A 23,322-nucleotide genomic window follows, 5' to 3' on the forward strand; every position below is an offset into this window, starting at 1 on the left:
TGTGTGTTTGGAGAAATAAAAGTGCCAATTCAACTTTGCAATGGATCAACTTCCACCAAGAACAAAGAATTTCTTGCATGAGGAAGCAAACCATTGCATAATATGTGGTGCACTCATTCTGCAAATTTAAATATAAAGATGTCGATGTGGCTGCCTCTCCCTGTCCAAATGGCCTCAGTCCCCCTCACAGCTCGAAGGCTGCTACTGTATCTTTGGCTGCCGGCCAGCCACTGACGCCGCCCCTAAAGTGTGGCCGAATGGCCTCAAGAACCTTAATGAGCTGCGTGTGTCCTGCGTTGATTCTTCGGCTGCCGGCCAGCCACTGACGCCGCTGCAATCCCATGGCCGAATGGCCTCAAGTCCGTCCGGGTGCTGCATCTTCACGGGGAATGAAGGCCTGCCTCAAGCACCGCAGCTCAGCTCGAAGGCTGCTTGCTGCCTGCCGTGGAGACCGACGCCACACCCCTGCCTGAAAGGCCTGCCTGAAGCACTTTCACACAGGTAGGAACATGGTTTATTTAATCTTTTCTTTGCTTATAAATTTTTATTCTGGTTGGATTTATTTGTTTCATATTTGTATAAGTATAACTAAGGATTGATTGTAGAATTTAATAACTTCCCTTCCCCCCCCCCCCACCTCGTTCCCTACGCCTAATTTGTAACCTGCGCCTGATTTTTTAAAGTGTAGACAAGGTTTTTTCAAGCGTACAAAAATCTTCACTTGCTCCATTCTAAGTTAGTTTGGAGTACGTTTTCACTGTGGAAACTTTCAAATCAGCCGTCAGTGGCCGGACACGCCTCCTTTTGGAAAAAAAATTCTGTTCCAAAGTGAAACTATTCTACCTGACTAGATCTGCAGAAAACTAATTGTGGAGAATTCCGATTTCTAAGATACTCCATTCTACACCAGTTGCTCTGAAAAATCAGGAGCAAATCATGTGGAAACTTGGGGCCCTTGTCTGTTCTCTCGAGGACAGTGGGGGCAGGAATTTGAAAACTGGTCATGTGGTTCACACTTTGCAATGACTGGAAATCCTATGAAGACTTGGTATCACACGGTATTGTCCTATGATCTGGAAGTTCAAATGGTACACAAAAACACCTCTCTATTCAGCACAGATTTCTGGAGAAAATACAAAGCTAGATTTATAGACATTTAAAAATATTGATTTTTCTTTAATATTTTTTTAATCACATTATTTTGTTTTTATTTTAAGCAGGATATTTTATATTTATGGATTCTATAGAGAGATGTTATTCGTTGAAAGAAATTACACAAAAATGCAAACACAGTATATTAATGAGTCTTGGCACAGTATATTAATGAAACATGGCAATGAAATTCTGGTTCTCTCTTTGCTCCAGCAGGGTGACTCATAGAATTACATTGGATATACGCCATTCAGCCCAACGAGTCCATGCTGGTGTTTATGCTCCACTCGAGCCTCCTCCCATCTTTCCTCATCTAAATCTATCTGTATAACCCTCTATTCCCTTCTCCTTCATATGCTTGTCTAGCCTCCCCTTAAATGCATCTATACTATTCGCTTCAACCACTCCCTGTGGAGCAAGTTCCACATTCTCACTACTCTTTGCATAAAGAAGTTTGTTCTGAATTCCCTATTGGATTTCTTGGTGATTATCTTATATTGATGGCCTCTAATTATGCTCTCCCTCACAAGTGGAAACATTTACCAGTTTCATCTTTTTATATAACTTTGACAAGATTTAACCTTGCAGATCAATGGATTGTCTAATGCACCATGAAGATCTCATCTTTGGAACCGGTGAAGTACATATATAATTATTTTAACTTCAATGGCACAGGATCCCTTTGATACTTCTGACCCAGCTAATTGTATATGGGAATATCTGGCCTGCAAGCAATAATTTCTCAAATGGTAATTCTTGTTATCAACTCCCCTGAAAACTGCTGAATTTAGTGGCGCACATAAGCCTTCCCTGGAATTTAAAAGAAGTAAACAGGGATGAAATACAAGTTTAATAGTACTACTATACCTTCAGTCGAACTCTAAAGCAATACCATGAAGTCATATTAATCCAAAAGGAGTTTCTACAAGTCTAGATTGTGCTAAACCATTCGTCCTTTATTACATTCTGAAATTCAGACACCATCTCAAATACGACGATGGCAGAGAAAGTTATGCTTCAGTTGCACAGAGCCTTGGTCTGACCCCATCTTGAGTACTGAATCATAGAATTATTACAGCATGGAAGGAGGCTATTCGGCCCGTCGAGCCCATGCCGGCTCTGTGCAAGAGCACTTCAACTAATCTCACTACCCCGCTCTTTCCCCATAGCCCTGATAATTTTTTTCCTTCAGATACTTATCCAACTCCCTTTTGAAAGCTGCGGTTGAATCTGCCTCCACCACCCTTTCAGGCAGTGCATTCCAGATCCTAACCACTCGCTGTGTAAAAAGGTTTCTTCTTATGTCACCTTTGGTTCTTTTGCCAATTACCTTAAATCTGTGACCTCTGGTTCTGGACCCTTCTGTCAATGGGAACAGTTTCTCTCAATCTACTCTGTCCAGACCCCTCATGAATTTGAACACATCTATCAAATCTCTCACTCTACCCCAGCTTCTCCAGTCTATCCACGTAACTGAAGCCCCTCATCCCTGGAATCATTCACAAAAATCTTTACTGCACCCTCTCCAAGGCCTTCACATCCTTCCTAAAGTGCGTTGCTCATTAGACAGCACAGATTCACCAGAATTTGACAGAGTAGATACAGTGAAACTATTTCCTCTGGTGGGGGAATCTAGAGAAAAAGGGCATAGTCTTAAAATTAGGCCATTTCGGAGTGAAATCAGGAAGCACCTTTTTCACACAAAATGTAGTGGAAATCTGGAGCTCTCTCCCTCAAAAGGCCGTCGATACTGGGTCAATTCAAATTTTCAAAACAGATCATTAAGATTATTGTTAGGCAAAGGTTTCAAGGGATAAGGACCAAAGGGGTGTAAATGGGGTTTTGCTATGATGTGATTGAATGGCAGACCAGGCTGGAGGAATTGAACGGCTACTCCTGTTTCTATAAGTTCTGAGTGCTTATTCAGGGTGAGTGAGACAAAAAAAATCAGTACAAGCAATTTGCAAGCTCAATTATCCTGTAGGAATACAAATAGCACAACAGGTCACAAATCTGAGTGCCTGAAGCTGAGTGCCCCTTTAAATACTGCTTCCAGTGACCCTCAGAAATCAATCCCAGTTAGATTTACTCAGCGCCTGGTGAATCTTCCGTGATTTCACATTAAAATTGCATTGGGTCCTAATGATATTATAGGACCTTGATTTGCATCTATCGATGAGGCGCCTGCCAGCCACCTAAAAAAGGGTACAGGTAAAATGGTGGCTGTCAGGAGTGGAGTGGGAGTTTGCGGTAAGTACCAAAGGTCATTTTAAACTGTGTACCGCCCCCCCGCTCCTGCCAGGTTCGGTGGATTATAAATCCCCCTTTGAATTTGACTGGTCTACTTCTGCACAGTTGGAGAATACAGGGGAAAGCACTTAAGTGTTCACTTCTCTTGTGCAACTACTGGGGACTGGCTGAAGATTGGTATTGGCAGAGGCTTTCACCACAGAACACTGCAAGATAGACAGAGGGTAAATTAAGAGAAAGAAAATGTAACTCTGAAGATTAACTCAATCATTCATAAAGATGCAGTACAAGCACGAGCTCTTTAAAATCAAAAGGACTGGTATGCCATATTTTGCCACATTTCAGTCATTAATATGGTAATCCTACCGCATAGCTAAGTAGAAATACGCAACTTTAAAGGGGTCCACAACCTTCATGAAAAAACTAACTTTTGTCTACCTTGAAGAGAGATGGTGGGATGAGCTACAATAGAATCATAGAATAGTACAGCACAAAAGGAGGCCATTTGGCCCATTGAGTCATTTATATATAACATGAAAAGCAATAGTATTAATATCGACCCCTGGGGGACCCCACTGCATACTTCTCTCCAATCAGAAAACACCCGTTTACCATTATTTTCAGCCTCCAATCCCTTAGCCTTCTACTTTACGAATAAGTCTGTTATGAAGTACTTTATCAAATGCTGTTTGAAAGTCCATGTACACATCTCCTGCACTCCCTTCAACAACCCCCTCTGTTACTTCTTCATGCTAATGGTAGGAGGTACATTCATGGCTGTGAGAACGTAGCGCATAAAGGATTAATCTTAGCCTTACCACCATGAGAATGTGTCAAGCAAATGTTTGGCGCTTGAGGTAGAAAAAACAGCAGGAACTACGCCAAAAACTTCTCTTGTGCAGTTTTCTGCAAGGATTACACCTGGTTCTCCTCCAACAAAGGGTATGAAGTATAGGTGGACTCAACAAAGATTGGGGAAAAATTACCACCTTATAAATGAAGAATCCTATCTCATTTTTAAAATTGTACTGAACTAAAAATGTACTCCCCGTGATTATCATTATTTTCACTGCTTATGATGTCATCATGAAGTTTTGGGTTAATATGTTGCCTGAAACCAGGACAATGAGTGTCTATTATTTATGATGTGGATACTGTCAGCTTCTGGTTGAGTCACAAGCTAGATTGTCAGATGCTCCTACATTTTTCAGTTGGTGCTAAAAATTCTCATCCAGGTAACTGATTCCTGGACTCTCAGGGCCCAGGTTTCCCCAGGAGTTGCTCCTTTTTTTGGGAGCAACTTGATTTTTCTGGACTATCTTTTTAGTTGCAATTCTGGCCATTTAATTTGCGCCAGTGTAAGTGAGTTAGTTAGGTTTTTTTTTAGTTCCGTTTTTTTTCCCCCAAAAGGGGGCGTTCCCAGCCACTTACCCCTGTTTTAGGCATTTGGCCAGCAAATAGTTGCTCCAAACTAACTTAGGCCAGCGTATGTTGCCACTTCTGTCCGCACAGAAAAACCTTACCGAGAGTTAAGGAATCGGCGCAAGTAACTACATTTAAAGCACCACCAAGCACCAAACAAAGCACAAAAAGTAATAAGCAATTAATTAACAAATAAAATAGAAGAAACCCTGCACCTAAAGCACCAAGACCAAAGTAATAATCAATCAATAAATAACAAATAAAAAAATAGAAGGAACCCTGCCCCTAAAGCACCAAAATCAATCAGTAAATAACAAATAAAAAATAGAACTCCTACCTTAGGGAACGCAGCGGGCCGCAAATGAGGGAGCCCATTCGGCCAGGGCTAGGGACGGTGTGCTTCGGGAACCTCCCTCACAGCCTGCAGCGGGTACTCACAGATTCGGCCTGCCAGGAGTTACTGCACATGCTCGTAGACTCCAGCATGCATGTGCAGAGGTCCCGGCACTGTTTTCAGCGCCAGGACCTGGCTCCGCCCCCAATCCATTGGGCCACGCTGCGCCACGACCGAAGAGAGGCTGCGGTGCGGCCAGAATACCAACATCTTTTTTTGCCGCGCTTGGAGGCGGACAAAAACGGTGCACCTCAGGTGAGGGCACCAGAAAAACAGGTTAGGGAAACTCTCGCCCTCAGTAACTCTGACATCTCCATAAATGATTTGGCATACTGTTACTTTTTATTTTTAATTGCATTTGCTGGAGACAGGTGCTTCCAGACAAAATTATAATCTTTAAAGGTTGTTCCTACAAACGACTTAATCCAAGATAAAAATGGATATTGCAATTTTTGACACTATCTGCATGGCACAATACATTTTTGGTGGTCAATCCCAACAGCTTGCCATAAAACCATGGGCTATTAAAAGAAAATAATGCAAACCACCAACTTGAATTATAAGCTGCTATTTTTTTTCCAAAAAGCTCAGAGCCCTTATTGTGTCTACTATGGGTTTATTTGTTTCTCAGAAAGCTGGTGATGTCACATGAAGGCAGATAAGGAGTATCACAAAGGCTTCAATGTTTATTGGTTTCAAGATGCACACTGATGCTGGCATTTAAAAAGAAATGTAAAATCCCTGTGACACTGCAGCTGTACAATTCTTGCCTGACACCCCAGGACTATTACAGTTACAACGCACTTGGAGGACGAGAAAGATGAAAATTATAAATAACTTCTGGTCTGTTGGCCAGATAACAAAAGTGTCATTAAATGTAAAGTGGTAGTTCCTTCATTAGAAGAACTTTTAGATTATGAGTCACCACACAACCAGGCTGTCATTTTGTGCACTAGTATACTGATGTTGATTGTATGGCCATCGAGAGAGAATTCAAATAGGTGCATCAGACTGAATTGGCAACATAGCTACTGAATGTAAATGTGACTTACAGTTCTATGTACAAAAAGTAACAAGAGGCAGGAATTGAGGATAAAAATGTAATGATTATTTATTAGAAAGACTGAACAGAAAGTTAGGGGTCAAGTTTCGGCCTGAGTTGCTCCTATTTTTTTGGAGCAACTAGTTTAGAATGGAGTGTCTTAGAAATTGCAATTCTCAGCATTTAGTTTGCTCCAGTTCTAGTAAGTTAGAACAGTTCCATTTTAGAACAGATTTTTTTTTTCAAATGGGGCGTGTCTGGCCATTTACGCCTGTTTTGCAAGTTTAGGCAGCGAAAACTCACTCCAAACTAACTTAGAATGGAGTAAGTGTAAGTTTTTGTACGCTCAGAAAAACCTTGCCTACACTTCGAAAATAAATCAGGCGTAAGGAATGAGAGACGGGGGTGGGGTGGGAGGGGTGAGAGGAGGGGGAGAGGAGAGGGAGAGGGGGGAGGGAGAGGGAGAGAGGGAGAGGGGGGAGGGAGAGGGAGAGGGATGGGGGGAGAAGGAGAGGGAGAAGGAGAAGGAGAAGGAGAAGAAGAAGGAGAAGGAGGAGAAGGAGAAGAAGGAGGAGAAGGAGGAGAAGGAGAAGGAGAAGGAGGAGAAGAAGGAGGAGAAGGAGAAGAAGGAGAAGAAGGAGAAGGAGAAGGAGAGGGAGAGGGAGAAGGAGAGGGAGAGAGAGAGAGAGGGAGAGGGAGAGGAGAGGGGGTAGAGGAGAGGGAGCGGGAGAGGAAGGGGAGCAAGAGAGGAGGGGGCGGGGGAAAAAGAGGGTGAAGGCTGAACAGACCCGGCCGATGAGAAGAAGCCGGGCTGAAGACTTCGGGCGGGACCCTAACACATGAAGTATAGTGGAATCAACCATCACAATGGCTTCTGTTCCCATCCCTGCACCATCACCTCAGGAGTCCCCAAAGGAGCTATCCTTGACCCCTCCTCTTCTTCATCTACAAGGTTTCACTTGTTAACATCAGTCGAAGACGCAAGATTGGCTTCCACATGTACGCCGATGACACCCCCTCTCTCGACCCCTCCACTGCTCCTGTGCTGTCAGACTGATAGCAAAACTTACCCACTGAAAACTGTCCCTTAGTTAAAATCAAGGCCAAAGTCATTGGATAGTAATGAGAAGCAGGAATCCAGACTTATTTTTCCCTTACCAGGGACACCTAATGCCGTTATAACACATAGAGTGGCTCCAGCGGAAGTCAGCTAACTCAGTATAGACTAATAATCAAATTCAAGCTTCTGGTCTGTATAACTTAGTGATACACTGGGCAGTGCCTTAACTCATTAGGCACTTTGGGTGTTGGCCGAGGCCACTAGATTTGAAGGGCTTTGGAAAGCAAAACAAGCACAGTGCAGTGATGCACAGGCACTTATCTGAACCCAATTTATCTGATTACACCATACGTTCAGTGAACCAGGAAAATCCGGTCATCACAGTCCTGCTATAAGTACTTTGCATTGTATTATGGCTTCCTTCTTTTGCTCAATAATTTATGGTCAAATATTAATTAGAATTTCTCAGCAAGAATTAGGTTGGCAATACAAATACAACAATGGTATGCAAACGTGGAATTGAATTTTTTTTGGGGGGGTAAGAAACAAATATAATTTTTGTAGTATTAATTCTTGAACACTTTCTAACACATCATCTGGCTCAAATCTTAAACAATCCTTTTTGTTTCAAAATGGTGCTAACATTCCAGACAAGGCCAAATTCAAATCAATCTCTTGCAATTTACAGGGATTTCTGTTTTTTCTAATATTTGAGAGAGCTCTTCGATCAGCTCTTGTGTTCCTGAATAAAGTCCAAGAAACTAGTCATCTGATAGCGATTAGAGGCTAATTCTGAGGCAGGGTTCACCTGTTTGCTGCAACCTTTCTTGTCTCTCTTGATTTTAGTAATACAGGTTGGACCTCACTGGTCCGGCATCCCCGGGACCTGACCCGTGCCGGAACAGAGAATTTTCCGAACCACAGGAGGTCATGTTTACCAGTACCTGTCGACAGCACGTGGCCACCTGTGTGTGTGTGTGTTCGTGTGCTGGCTCCCTCAATTGCCGCGCACACACTCACTGACTGATTGACAGCCGCTCCAGCCAATTGCCGAACACACTTATTGACTAACAGCCAATCCAGACAATCGCCGAACACACTCACTGACTGACAGCCGCTCCAGCCAATCGAAACTTTAAAAAAAATAAACCCTCCTCTCCCTCAGGCTCAGTAAATGCCGAACCACAGATGTTTCCAGACCAGAGAGTCCCAGACCAGAGAAGTCCGACCTGTAATAATATGGTCAATGTTGCTGCAAACATTTCCCCCTCGTTTCTCCTAAGCTACAAGTACACCATCCTACACACGCTTCTTCCCCCCTCCCTATTTACTCAAATGTGTTGAAATCAAAACTCATGCATAGTTTTCTACTATAACTTAATATTTTCTATCATCCCAAATTGTGGAACTTCTTACTTCTCTTAGTCTGTCCGCTCTCCTCCAATATTGAGATTTTAAAAACCCTCACCCAGAGGCATGCAATTACCACTTCCTGATTTACTGCAACCTTTTTTTTTACTCTTTCCAAACTTGCAAGTGTCAGACTAGCTCAATGGTAGCACTATTTTCCATGAATCAGAAGACTGTGGGTTTAAGCCTCTCGACAGAACTTGAACACATAATCCGGGCTAACAGTACTGCAGTGCTGATGGAAACCCGTCACTGATGAAGATACCATTTTTCTATTTCGATATTAATTCATCCCATATATGTAAAAATAAAACACAAACTATTTGCTACAGCGCCCAAGTATTATCTACCACTGTGCTGTCCTTTATAATTCGAGATGCACTATGGAAAGGATAGGAAGGGAATTCACTGAAATTTGAAGGAAACAATTATCATATTGCAAGCTGAATTTCGAAACAACACATGGCAGAGAACTGGATTGGTGAGTGAAATATTATTCATCACCCTCCAAAAATATCTCCATTAAATCATCTACGCTCCATATTAACAGTTAAAGTCCTTGTGCAAGAATTCTACAGATGTAAAATGTATTTTCCAACACTTACCGTGAAGACAGGCTGGGTTTGCCACTCTTGCTACAGCTGGTGTAAATTCCTGGGCCATCATCAAAGAAACTGCCCAGTGCCAGCTTCTGGCGGATTGATTCCCTCTCATTTTTTTGGGCCTGCAAATTAAACAGGAAGATATTTCAGGCACAATAATGTTCTTGATGACTACCAGCATCAGGTTTTATGGGTTATTATCATCACAGAAATTTCCATTATGTAATTAGATAGTGGCAGCTAATGGTTTAGTAACCTCCTGGCTTTGTAGTCCCTTTTTTCCCTACTCTTTTCAATTGCTTGCACCTCTGGACCAGGCACTTCACCAATAGTGCCAATAATAGTGGTTCAACCCCCTTTATAGTTATTATCCCCAAGTCTCCTTTTCTATTACCAGATTGTGGATTGGTTGCTGTAAGTTGATTATTTTTGGATCAGGTTATTGTAATAATGCTCATTTTTATTCACTGTGACAGGTTACGTTCCTTGCACATTACCACCTTTTCCTTGTTATACTATGCTGCAACATCTACTTTTGCCAATGGTGGCAAAAGGCACACACAGCTCTCATACTACAATCTGCCTTGCAGTTGGTAGCTCTCAGCACAGTATTGGACTACAAGCAAAAGATAGTAATGTCAGATTATAGTATCTGAATGAATTACACAAATTCTCTACTGTGCCATTAATTAGCACTTTAGTTGTGACCACATTTCTGTACACCCAGTCCATCCGTATTAGCCAATTGCAGAATAACACTAATATTGTAAAGGCCTTGTATAGGAATGTTAACGAGAAACTGGTAAGGATACTCAAGGCTGCATTTCAAATGTAGCGATTGCTACATATTTTTAAAACAGCAGGTTTGACACCATTTGCAGTTATACTCCATGAAGTGTGGGACTGGCTCCTCCTGAGACTTTCAAACTGGGACCAGAATCTGGTAATGTACTGTCATTTTTGCAATAGTGCAACCAACAATTTAAAAGAAACAGGCGGTGAATTTTTTTTATGGTCGTGGACATATCAAACATTCGGAGTCATTTTTCAAGAGTTTATCTAGCATTACTTTACTCCTGATGGGGCCTTTTGAGGTCTCCACGAGGATGCCTCTTTGTAAGACAAAATTGTGCATCACGCAGCATGCCATTACAGTCCGAAAAACCATGCTGGACACTACTGCAGGACATCTCCCAGATTAATCCAGACACCTGAATCATGTCTTCAAAATGCCTCTCGTGTGTAATGATGGTCCAGACGAATTAATGGGCCTTGTTACAGTACTGTCGCATCAGGGCCCTGGAAAAAGAGGAGCCACCCAGAGACTTGCCTTTCTGGTTAAAAAGAGTGCTGGTACTGTGGAGTTTCTTATAATAAAAGCATTGTGGCAGATGCTTGGGAAGAAAGCATTTATTTGCAAGATAGTGTTCTCCTGCTGCTTACAAACGAGCTGTTGGGAGGATGTTACCCTTCCTTGTTGTGCATCTGACCATTGATGTACACAGCATGCATGGCCATATGGGTGTAACCCGCATTCCTTGAACCTTGGGGTATCCTACCACTCAGTAAAATTGCAGTGCTCTATCATGTTTGCAGCATGAATAAGCTAATGAAATTGCTAGCTACAGAGAGAAATGCATCTGTGATTTGCTTAATGCATCCGTGCAGTTCTTTGGCTTATATTGCAGATGTCCCCAGTGGCAGCCAGGATGGATTCCATGACACAGAAGTTACGGGAAACAGGAACATCAGCAGCCACTGGCAGAACAGTGTATACAATAGAGGTGGGCTGCTGGCTTATAGGTAATAATGGCCCAATTCTGGCAGAAGATCACGGGCTGTGAGTAGATTGAGGTGGGGAGAGGACATGGTGGTGGAGTGGCTGGAGAGTAGATCAGATCAGAGGTGAGGAAGGAAGGTTAGCTTGGGGGACCGGGGAAGTGGGCCCTGGCCTCATCCTGACCCACAAGCAGTGCTGGAAAGGCACTTACCTGCTGGATCTGGCCGTTCGAACCTCCCTCCAGCTGCCGGGTTACCAGCAGCACTTAAATTTAAAACTGTCCTAAAGTTTGAGGCAGTCTCATTAAAATAATTAAATGACAGGTCCGCCTCTGACGAACAGGTTAGTCGCCCATGCCCCAACCCGCCTTGTTGAATGGGCCTCAACCCGCCTCGTTGAAACCGGAAGTGGGCACGTTTGGGGTCAGGTTTCCCAATTTTGAACTATTAACCCCCACCCCGTCCCTCCCCCACCCATCATGGGGGGATAAAATTCCTCCTAAGAAATCTACAATAGCCTGGCTCTTTAAATTTATTTCCACAAGAACCTTGCAACCTGGCACGATTACCACTGAATGCAAATGAAGTGGCAATGACAGAAAATGGCTCAGATGTCATTTACCACATCATCACTGCCTCATAGTAGAGACTATGAAATGAAGCGGTAGTGACGTGGTAACAACATCTGTCCAATTTTCTGTCTTAGGTGAGTGCTTCTGCTGGACCTGAAAATTTGAAGGCCGCTAAAGTGGACAAGAATCCAGTATAATGGTTCTCTGTCCCATTTCCCATCCCTATCTGACTGATTATTATCCCAAAATCTAGGCTACATTATCAGACAAATTAAGTTTAAGATACCTTCATTAATATAGTCCTTTAAATTTTTAGGTAACTTAATATTTGCCCACCATATCATTTTATCAAATGCCAGCATTTTAAATGTATAAGGAGTGTGCCAATAGCAGTTCTTGCTATCAAATTTTAATTGCTATATTTGCAAATGTCAATGTGAGCATATAAATTAATGACCTATAATTTAATCAGGAATTACAGCCAATTTGTTTTGCAGTTGCTGAAATATAGTATTACCATTTCCTTCAATGTCTGCTGAGCATTTGGCTGCTAGTCTGTAAATGGCAATTATTCCACATCCTTTAACGTAGAATTACATATTGCTGGAAATTAATTTTCATGGAAGTTGCAGTGAAATGCTGCGGAACATTCAGAAAATACTCCACGCTGCTGTCTAACCTTCATTATCTGCAGTAATAAGCATTTTCTGGGGTTAGAATTTAATTTCTTTTGTGTGATAGGCAATGTATTTTTACCAGTCACAAGTCGGGAATAACAGCAAAATCTATTCAGATCAAGGACTGTTGAAATAATGATAAAAATATAGGTTTGGTAATGGGATGCTGAGAGACTTGGACATTCCAAGTTCCAAACTAAAATCTTTTATAGCTGGTACGTTGAACAGAAAACAGAACAGAATCCAGGGTGCCAGCAGCTGGAATGCTTTCGTTTCAGCAAGTAGCTTTAAAACCATCGAACAATCCTTCATTGAAAAGCCATCTGCCCCAATTGTGTAACTTTAATCAGTTCTTAGCCACGCTGTTTCTGGAGGACATAAGGGCAGGTGTTCTAATCAAGGATATGCAAACATTGGATACAATCTGTATCATGACACTCGTCACTCCAGTATAGAATAGCATCATCAATAGTGGTCGTGAATCACGGAGAGGTCCCCGGCCCAGATAGGCTCCCAACTCAATGCTGTAAGAGGATATACAGTGGCAAATATCTTGAATGGGGCAAAATTGGGAAAGACCTCCATCTTCACATTCATGCTATTGCTGCTTAGAAGTATCAAGCCTACATTTGAATGTTCAGTGCATTCATTATGCCGTAATAAAATTTGATGTCAAGAGAACCCATTTTAGAAACTTCAATAAGTCTTTTAAACTTCAACATAAATCAACCAAGAGAATTAAATAATAAATTCTGAAACTGGTAGCGTTTGGACTGCAAGAGGAATGACATATCCATTCGCAAAAAACATTACAATGATTTGAAAGTACAGCACTTGTGCAGGTTATTTCCATTAAAATTCTAAGTGCTTAACAGTATGCTCCAGGATAAAGTCCTAATCCCCAAGTAGTCACAAGGAAAATACCACCCGTAACCAATTAAATAAAAATGTTCAGAACTCCAATGCAATTATCAAACTTCAAACAACAGTTTTGAAGCAATTATTTTTCTCACAACAGTCGTAAATATTCAAAACAGATTTCAGACAAAAGAATTTGAGACCAAGGATAATTTATTCTTTTAAAATGGAACTGCAAAAACCATCAGGTTGGCATGGGGATTGACAGCTATAGTGATTGCAATGATCACATACCCTACAGAGCATAATTATTCCTGAACTACTGGTGTTTGCGTGAGAGGAGGGGAGGGAAGAGAGAGTGGGGAGGAATAGTGCCTCGAAGACCACTGACTTGAGTTCAAGTGGAGATGTGAGGTTGGATGGATATTCTGGAAGTTTGCTTGTTTACTTCACCTCTTGGGATCAGAGTACTTCAGGGGATCGAAGGAATACCACACAGAGTACATGGTACGGACAGTTTGCAGAAGGCGGCAGCTTGATGGGTGAATGGCCCCTTTCCATTCAGTGCTTTCTTGTACAATTCTATGATTCCATCAAAACATCACAGGAGGAGACCATGTGCAATTCTTGGCTCTTGGAAAGAGGTATCCACTTATTTCCATTCTCCTGTCCTTTCCTATCATTCTAATTTTCTTTCCAAATATTTATCAGCTATTATCAATTCTGCTTCCACCATTGTCCTTGCTGAGGCATTCTGCATCCAACCAAGACTTGCTTAAAAAGAATCCCTAAACCTCTCCCTTTGTTCTTTTAGTAATCATCATAATAATGTCCACTAGTTACCAACAGAAATATTTTTTCCCTATTAACCTCACCAAAACCTCTAAATTCCAAACAGCTCTATCAGATCTCCTCTTAATTTTTTTCTAATAAAAAGAACCCCAGCTTTTCTACTCTCTTCTCATTAACAAAGTCTCCCACTGATATCACCTTAGTGAAAACTCTTTACTCTCAAGTCAATGCCACCAACGATGTCTCCGCAAGATCCTACAAATCCCCTGGGAGGACAGACGCACCAACATTAGCATCCTCGACCAGGTCAACATCCCCAGTATTGAAGCACTGACCACACTTGATCAGCTCCGCTGGACAGGCCACATCGCTTGCATGCCAGACACGAGACTCCCAAAGCAAGTGCTGTACTCGGAACTCCTTCATGGCAAACGAGCCAAAGGTAGGCAGGGGAAACGTTACAAGGACACCCTCAAAGCCTCCCTGAAAAAATGCAACATCCCCACCGACACCTGGGAGTCCCTGGCCAAAGATCGCTGTAAGTGGAGGAAGTGTATCCGGGAGGTCGCTGAGCACCTTGAGTCTCATTGCTGAGAGCATGCAGAAATCAAGCGCAGGCAGCGGAAAGTGCATGCAGCAAACTTGTTCCACCCACCATTTCCCTATCTGTCCCACCTGTGACAGGGACTGTGGCTCTCGTATTGGACTGTTTAGCCACCTAAGGACTCATTTTAAGAGTGGAAGCAAGTCTTCCTTGATTCCGAGGGACTGCCTATGATGACGATGAGGATTAGGGTATCGATAGCGATGGTAGGAGATGTACCTGCAATGTCGAGGTAGCTGATGTTACAGAGGTGGAAGAAAATGGTTTTAATAATAAAAAGAAATTCAGCTTCTGCACCTTTGGACTTAGCCTTTGGTGGCAGCCAGGGTGGTTGGCGAAGCCAAAGCCAGAGACATATAGTTGCTGGCAGGAGCTCAACAGGATAAGTTTGCCTAGATTAAACTGGAGGAAACTTCACCACATCCAGGTCTTTAATGTCAGACAGGAAGTTGGACAGTGCAACGATAGCCCTGGAATCAAAGAAGAGGGTAGAAGAGTCAAGCTAGATGTTGTTGTCTGCAAATTGTAGCTGATGCCACGGCAAGACTAGTGCTCAAATATATATATTTAAGTGTCCCATAAATAATTATTAAAAAGCTAGGGTTATTGTCATGAGTAAGTAGTTATTGATATGGTAACAAGTTTCAAATTTTGAACAGTCAATTGATAGAGTAAAAGGTAGAATGAGAAGGAATGAGATGCACTCTCATCTTAGAGGAGATTATAAGGATTGAAGAGGTGTCTAGCCTGATTGAGTTTATACTAAGGGCACAATTTTGGCCAGGAGTTGCTCCGGTTTTTTTTGAGTAACTTGGTTTTTCTAGCGTAACTTAAAAATTCCCATATTCCCCAATCAATTTGTACCAGCGTAACTGAGTTAGTTACGATTTTTTTAGGTTAGTTTTTTTTTCTCAAAAGGGGGCGTTACCAGTCACCTACACCAGTTCTGCACATTTAGGCAATCTTGGCCAGCTAATAGTTACTCCATTTATACTTAGGCCAGCATATGTGGCCACTTCAGAAAATCCTTGCGGGGAGTTAAAGAAATCGGTACAGGTAGGTACATCGGAGGCCATTCGGCCTGGGATAGGGGCGGGAAACGGAGAGGACCTACATCTAAACCACCAAGCCTTACAAACCACCAAACCTTGCAAACAAAAAGTACTAAGAATTCAATAAGAAATAAAAAATTGAGGAAAGTCCTACTTTCATCTTCAAACTCGGCCCAAGGAGGCAGTGGGCCGGCCGGTGCGGGAGGCCACCCGGTCTGGGCTAGGGGCGGGACAACACACCGGGAGGCCACTCGGCCAGGGCTGGGGCGGGCAGGAGAACTGATAGAAATCACCGGCAGGCGGGAGCACGATCAGTTCTCCTGCCCGCCCCAGCCCCTGTACTTTGCCTTTAATTAACATACATTCTGCAATCTCATTCAGACAGCCTCGAATGATAGGCTACGTAAAAATAGAAACTCGACTGCAAAAGACTTTTGCTCAACCTGACGGTAGTAAGTGCAACCAATTCCATAAAGGAAAAAGATATTCCATTCCTCAGCTTTTATGTTAATGCACAAACAAATTCACCAAGATACTCTGTCATAAAACTATAGGGTAAACTCAGCAGTCCCACACTCTCAGTGAGGAGCCATGCTCAAAGGGTTTCCTTGGGGTTTTCTTTGAGTACAGCCTGGAGGCCACTCGGCCAGGGCTATAATATGTCTCTACTTATCTGTAGAATAACTCCACGAGGCCTAGTGCTATGCCTGAACTGCTACCTTAGTCTCTTTATTCCCCTCCAAAGTCTTTGATGCAAGTTAGTTACAGGTTGAGGTGATCTGGAACTCTGCCATCCCTGGTTGATCGTCTGAGTGTCACTTCTGGCATGGCTGAGTTGGCCGGGCCACTGCTGTCTTGCAGCGCTGTTGATCTCACTGGAATGTTGGAGATGGTGGGATCATTCTCGTGGTTGGCAGCTAGGTTTGTTGCTGATTGGGTGTGTGTAGGTGGATCGCTGAAGGTAAGGTCCTCGCCCGGTAGTTCCTGGTTACCTGTAAATCGCAATTTGGTCTGGTCCAAATGCTTTCTGCACATTTGTCCGTTAAGCAGTTTGACAAAAAACACTCTATTCCCTTCCTTGGCTAAAACAGTGCTAGCGACCCATTTGGGGCCATGACCATGATTCAGCACAAACACCGGGTCATTTGCAGTGATGTCGCGTGATACAGCCGATCGATCATAGTACATGTTTTGCCGATAACGCCTGGTTTCCACCTGATCGTTGAGGTCAGGGTGGACTAAAGAGAGCCTGGTTTTGAGTGCATGTTTCATTAGTAACTCCGCAGGGGGGACCCCGGTAAGTGAGTGGGATCATGTCCTGTAATTTATCAGCACACGGGATAGGTGGGTTTGTAATGAGCTTCCGTGACGCGTTTTAAGCTCTGCTTTATGGTTTGGACTGCCCGCTCCGCTTGGCCGTTGGATGCAGGCTTGAATGGTGCAGACCTGACATGCTTGATGCCATTGCGGGTCATGAATTCATTGAATTCTGAGTTGGTGAAACACAGACCATTGTCGCTGACCAGAATGTTGGGCAAGCCATGGGTGGCAAACATGGCCCTGAGGCTTTCAATGTTGGCGGTGGATGTGCTGGATGCCATTATTACACATTCGATCCACTTAGAGTAGGCGTCCACTACAACGAAGAACATTTTTCCTAGAAAGGGGCCCACATAATCTATGTGGATCCTGGATCATGGTTTTGAGGGCCAGGATCACAGACTAAGTGGAGCCTCCCTGGGGGCATTGCTCAATTGTGAGCAAATGTTACACTGGCGCACACATGACTCCAAGTCCGAGTCAATGCCGGGTCACCAGACATGGGACCTGGCGGTAGCCTTCATCATGACTATGCCTGGGTGGGCACTGTGTAGGTCATGTATGAAGGTTGCCCTGCCTTTTTTTGGCAGGACGACATGGTTGCCCCATAAAAGGCAATCCGATTGGATGGACATTTCGTCTTTACGACGGTGAAACGGCTTTATCTCGTCTTGCATTTCTCTTGGGACCACTGACCAACCCACATTGAGGAAGCAACTTTTTAACAAGAGATAATACAGGGTCCTGGTTGGCCCAGGTCCTGATCTGGCGTGCCATTACGGGTGACCCTTCACTTTCGAAGACGTCCATGACCAGGCACAGGTCTGCGGGCTGCGCCATTTCCACCCCGCTGGTGGGCAACGGTAGCCGGATGAGGGCATCGACGCAGTTCTCGGTGCCTGGCCTGTGGCGGATCTTAGAATCGTAGGCCGACAGTGTTAGTGCACATCTTTGGATTCGCAACGAAGCATTAGTTTTTATGCCTTTGCTTTCCGAAAACAGTGAGATTAGGGGCGTGTGGTCAGTTTCTAACTCGAACCCGAGTCCAAACAAATACTGGTGCATTTTTTTTTTACTGCATAGACACAGGCCAAAGCCTCCTTCTCGACCATACTGTAGACTCTTTCGGCCTTGGATAGACTTCTAGACGCATATGCAACCGGTTGGAGTTTGCCCGCTACATCTGCTTGCGGTAAAACATACCCGACACTGTACGATGACACGTCACATGCTAAAACTAGATGTTTGCTTGGGTCATACAAAACAAGCAACTTGTTCGAACACAGCAAGTTTCTGGCCTTTTTGAAGGAGTCCTCTTGATTTTGACCCCAAACCCAGTCGTCTCCCTTGCGTAGCAACTTGTGCAATAGTTCAAGCAAGGTGCTCAACCCTGGAAGAAAGTTACCGAAATAGTTGAGAAGTCCCAGGAACGACCGCAGCTCTGTTACATTTTGTGGTCTGGTGCATTCTTGATGGCCTCTGTCTTTGAGTCCGTGGGCCTGATGCCATCTGCCGCAATCTTCCACCCCAGGAATTCTACCTCTGGCGCCAGGGAGACAACACTTGGATCATTTCAGCCGGAGTCAGACTCTGTTTAGTCGACTTAAAACCTCTTGCAGGTTGTGCAGGTGTTCGGTGGTGTCACGACCAGTAATTAGGATGTCATTCTGAAATAAAACAGTGCGTGGAACCGATTTCAACAGACTCTCCATGTTCCTTTGGAAAATGGCTGCAGCCGAGCGGATCCCGAACGGGCACCTGTGATACAAAAACAGTCCCTTGTGTGTGTTAATGCACGTTAATTTTTTCGACGACTCAGCCAGCTCCTGGGTCATGTAAGCGGCGGTTAGATCCAGCTTGGTGAACGCCTTTCCCCCTGCTAATGTCGCAAAGAGATCATCGGCTTTGGGTAGCGGGTACTGGTCCTGTAATGAAACTTGGTTGATCGTTACCTTGTAGTTACCGCAGATTCTGACCGTACCATCGCTCTTTAGTACCGGAACTATCGGGCTGGCCCACTCGTTAAACTTGACTGGTGATATGATTCCCTCGCGTTGAAGACTGTCCAATTCGATGTCCACTTTGTCCCTCATCATGTAAGGGACCGCTCGAGCCTTGTGATGAACAGACCGTGCCTCGGGGACCAAGTGGATCTGCACTTTGGCGCCTATGAAGTTGCCGATGCCTGATTCAAATAGGGATGGGAACTTGCTCAGCACTTGAGCAGAGGAAACCTTGTCCACTGAAGATAGTGCTTTGACGTCTTCCCAGTTCCACCGAATCTTCCCCATCCAGCTTCTGCCAAGCAGCATTGGCCCATCGCCTGGTACAACCCACAGTGGCAATTCATGTATCTCTCCATCATAGGATACCTTTACGTTTGCACTGCCGATAACTGGGATCAGTTCCTTGGTGTAAGTGCGCAGTTTTGTCTGAATCGGGCTCAGCTTGGGTCTTTGTTCTTTGTTGCCCCACAACTTCTCAAATGCCTTCTGGCTCATTTGACTCGCCCCTGTGTCCAACTCCATGGAAACAGGAATGCCATTTATCTTGACTTTCATCATCATGGGGGGACTTTTGGTAGTGAAGGTGTGCGCCCCGTGCACTGCTTCCTCGGGCTGAGTCGCCTCTCTAATTTGTACTTTATGATCCTTGCTGGATCGGAAACCTCCTGCCGACTCCTCTGCCACGTTTTGAGTCGCAGTTCTTCTGCACATTCGCTGTGGTTGGCCCTTTTGGCCGCAGCCTTTGTACACATAGTGTCTGAATCGACACAGATGGGCCCGATGGCTACCCCCACAATGCCCGCATGTTAAACGATTCACATTTACATCCCTTGGTGGACTCTGAGTCGGACTAATTCTTTGATCAACAGTTATTTTCTGCACAGTACTTGCCAGTGAGTTTTGATTCTGGGAGAATCTCAACGTTGAGGTCGTGAACGCCTGGCTTAAAGTGATGGTTCGCTTCACGTCCCATCCAGTCGCGAAAACGTCCATTGTTGAGGAGTTCGCCAAATTCGCACAGTTCCGTGATCCTTCGTAGGTCTGCGACATATTCCGCTAAATCCTGGCCCTCGGTGTGGCGGTGTGTGTAGAAACGATACCTGGCCAGCGAAACCCGAGTAAAGTCTTCACCCTTTTTAAACTTTTCTAAACTACCAATGGCAGCTATCTCTGCGTGTAGGTCTATGATCTGTTCTTGTCGCCAGTTAATATGTCTCTACTTATCTGTGGAATAACTCCACGACGCCTAGTGTTGTGCTTGAACTGCTGTGACCTTAGTCTCTTTATTCTAACTCAGAGTGAGGCAGCAATGTGGTGCCCAGGCTTTTATACAGCTGCTGCCTGGGCCTCCCACAGTTGCACCCTCTAGGGGTACCAGCATAGTATATATAGAGTATACAAATATGACAAGCTCGGGGCGGGCAGGAGAATTGATAGAAATCACCGGCAGGCAGGAGCACTATCAGTTCTCCTGCCCGCCCCAGTCCAACAAAGGAGGCAGAATAAATGCAGAGAACTTTACCTGAAGGAACCCAGCAACACAGCGAGGAAAAATATCGACATGTTCTGAAACTGAGAGAGACCTACTATTGTTGCAGACTCGCAGCGCTACTGCTCATGCACGGATATCACCAGGGGACTCCACTGCACATGTGCAGACGCCCCGTAGAGCGCAGAACCCCGGCTCCATCCCCGACTCGACTGGCCAAGGCTGCGTGACTGCAGTGAAGAGGCCGGACAGCGGCCAAAGTGGTAACCAAATTTTTTGCCGCATCTCGGAACATAGATAAGCGGTGCAACTCCGGTAAGTGCGCCGAGAAAAGGGCTTGGCCAAAAATGAGGCCAATGACTTGAACATGGAAGCTCTGCTCTGTAGAAGAGGAGAAGGTATGTGAGAATTGTAATGTTTGTACAGTCATCCAAAAGTCTGCTGCCCATATCCTAACCCGCACCAATCTCACTCATCCATCACCCTTGTGCTCACCGATGTACATTGGCCCCCAAGTCTACCAACAGCTCAATTTTAAAATTATCATCCTCACGTTCAAATCCGTATGGCCCTCACTCCTCTGCAACCTCCTCCAGCCCAAAACCCTCCAAGACTCGGGGGTCGAATTTGAGCCCCGCCCCAAATGGGGCATTCTTACCGACCTTTCAAGTTTTTCGCTGTCTCTGAACTTAAGAAAAGGTAACTTTGATGATATGAGTCTCTGTTGGTTTACGCTCCCTTGTAGAGCGCCTGAGTTGGGGCTCCGGTTGTTGGGTGCTGGCCTGAGTGTCTGCTGTTTGCAGTGCCTCAGGCCTGTCCGGACTGCCCACAGTGACTGGGCTCTCCTCCCTTTGATTCCGGTGTTCGGTCACCTGTGGTGGAGTGAACTCTATATTGTGTTCTTCCTCTGCTTCTTCTATGGGGTTGCTGAACCTCCTTTTTGTTTGATCAACATGTTTGCGACAGATTTGTCCATTGGTAAGTTTAACTACCAGAATACTATTTCCCTCTTTGGCAACCACAGTGCCTGCGAGCCATTTGGGCCCTGCAGCGTAGTTGAGGACAAAAACAGGATCATTTACATCAATACATCACGCCCTCGCATTCCTGTCATGGTAGTCATATTGTGACTGGCGCCTGCTCTCGACAATTTCTTTCATGGTGGGGTGTATAAGGGATAATCGGGTTTTGAGCGTCCTTTTCATTAGTAGCTCTGCGGGTGGAACCCCTGTGAGCGAGTGTGGTCGGGATCTATAGGCCAACAGGAGGCGTGATAAGCGGGTTTGTAGGGAACCCTCTTGGAATCTGAGCATCCCGTTTGATTATCTGCACTGCTCGTTCTGCCTGGCCGTTTGAGGCCGGCTTGAACGGTGCCGTTCTAACATGGTTAATTCCATTGCCTGCCATGAAGTCCTCGAATTCAGTGCTTGTGAAGCACGGGCCATTGTCGCTGACCAAGATGTCCGGTAGACCGTGGGTGGCGAACATTGCCCGTAGACTTTCTACCGTGGCAGAGGATGTGCTTGAATTTAAAATGTCACACTCGATCCATTTGGAGTAGGCGTCTACTACAACCAAAAACATTTTCCCCATGAAAGGACCGGTGTAGTCCACATGGATGCGTGACCAAGGCTTGGTGAGCCATGGCCAGGGGCTAAGGGGGGCTTCCCTGGGCGCATGGCCCAGCTGGGCACACGTGTTGCACCTGCGAACACAAAGTTCCAGATCTGCGTCTATCCCTGGCCACCAAACGTGTGACCTGGCAATTTCCTTCATCGTGACAATGCCCGGCTGCTCATTGTGGAGTTCTCTAATGAACACCTCTCTGCCCATCTGGGGCATGACTACGCGGTTTCCCCACAGTAGGCAATCGGCCTGAATCGAGAGTTCATCCTTGCGCCTGTGAAATGGTTTAAATTTCTCAGTGCATGCCCTGTACGTGGCTGCCCAGTCCCCATTCAGGACACAATAGCGGGTCTCTATTTGTCCAGACTTTAATCTGACGGGCTGTCACGGGTGAGCCTTCGCTTCTGAAAGCTTCAACAGCCATGACCATTTCAGCACCATGCTCGGTAGCCCCCTCAGTGGTGGCGAGTGGGAGCCTGCTGAGTGCATCGCCGCAGTTTTCGGTGCACGGTCTGTGCCGAATTGTGTAGTCATAGGCAGCTAACGTTAGTGCCCACCTCTGTATGCGGGCTGATGCATTTGCATTTATGGCCTTGTTGTCGGCCAAATGGGTCATTAGGGGTTTGTGATCTGTCTCCAGCTCAAATTTCCTGCCAAACAGGTACTGGTGCATTTTCTTTACCGCATATACACATGCGAGCACCTCCTTTTCTACCATCCCGTAGCCCCTTTCTGCCTGGGACAGACTCCTGGAGGCATAAGCTACCGGCTGTAACTGACCCTTGGCATTGACATGCTGCACCACCATAGAACACCATAGGACGATGCATCGCACGTTAACACAAGTTTCTTACATGGGTCATATAGCGTTAACAGATTGTTGGAACATAACAAATTGCGTGCTCTATTAAAAGCCCTTTCCTGGCTGTCCCCCCAGACCCATTCGCGACCTTTGCGTAGGAGCACGTGTAGCGGCTCTAGCAGCGTGCTCAATTTGGGAAGGAAGTTACCAAAATAGTTCAGGAGCCCCAGGAACGAACGCAGCTCCGCCATGTTACGGGGTCTGGGTGCTCTCTGGATCGCTTCCGTCTTGGATGCAGCAGGGCTGATCCCGTCTGCTGCTACCGTCATCCCCAGGAATTCTACCTCTGGAGCTAGGAAGACACACTTCGCCTTTTTCATGTATGAACTGTATACGTGCTCCACATGAACTCG

General features: G+C 44.9%; 1 protein-coding gene across 2 annotated transcripts in view; it reads right to left on the reverse strand.

Moving 5' to 3' along the window:
• The window catches only part of schip1 (schwannomin interacting protein 1), a 240,629-nt gene that overhangs the window by 91,636 nt on the left and 125,671 nt on the right, over positions 1-23,322 (reverse strand). For both annotated transcript variants that reach the window (XM_070883578.1, XM_070883579.1), the window contains exon 3: positions 9,336-9,454. In XM_070883578.1, the coding sequence (XP_070739679.1) occupies positions 9,336-9,454 (119 nt within the window). The remainder of the gene's footprint in view (positions 1-9,335; positions 9,455-23,322) is intronic.

The sequence above is a fragment of the Pristiophorus japonicus genome, chromosome 6 (genome assembly GCF_044704955.1).
Source record: "Pristiophorus japonicus isolate sPriJap1 chromosome 6, sPriJap1.hap1, whole genome shotgun sequence".
NCBI classification, from domain to species: domain Eukaryota; kingdom Metazoa; phylum Chordata; class Chondrichthyes; family Pristiophoridae; genus Pristiophorus; species Pristiophorus japonicus.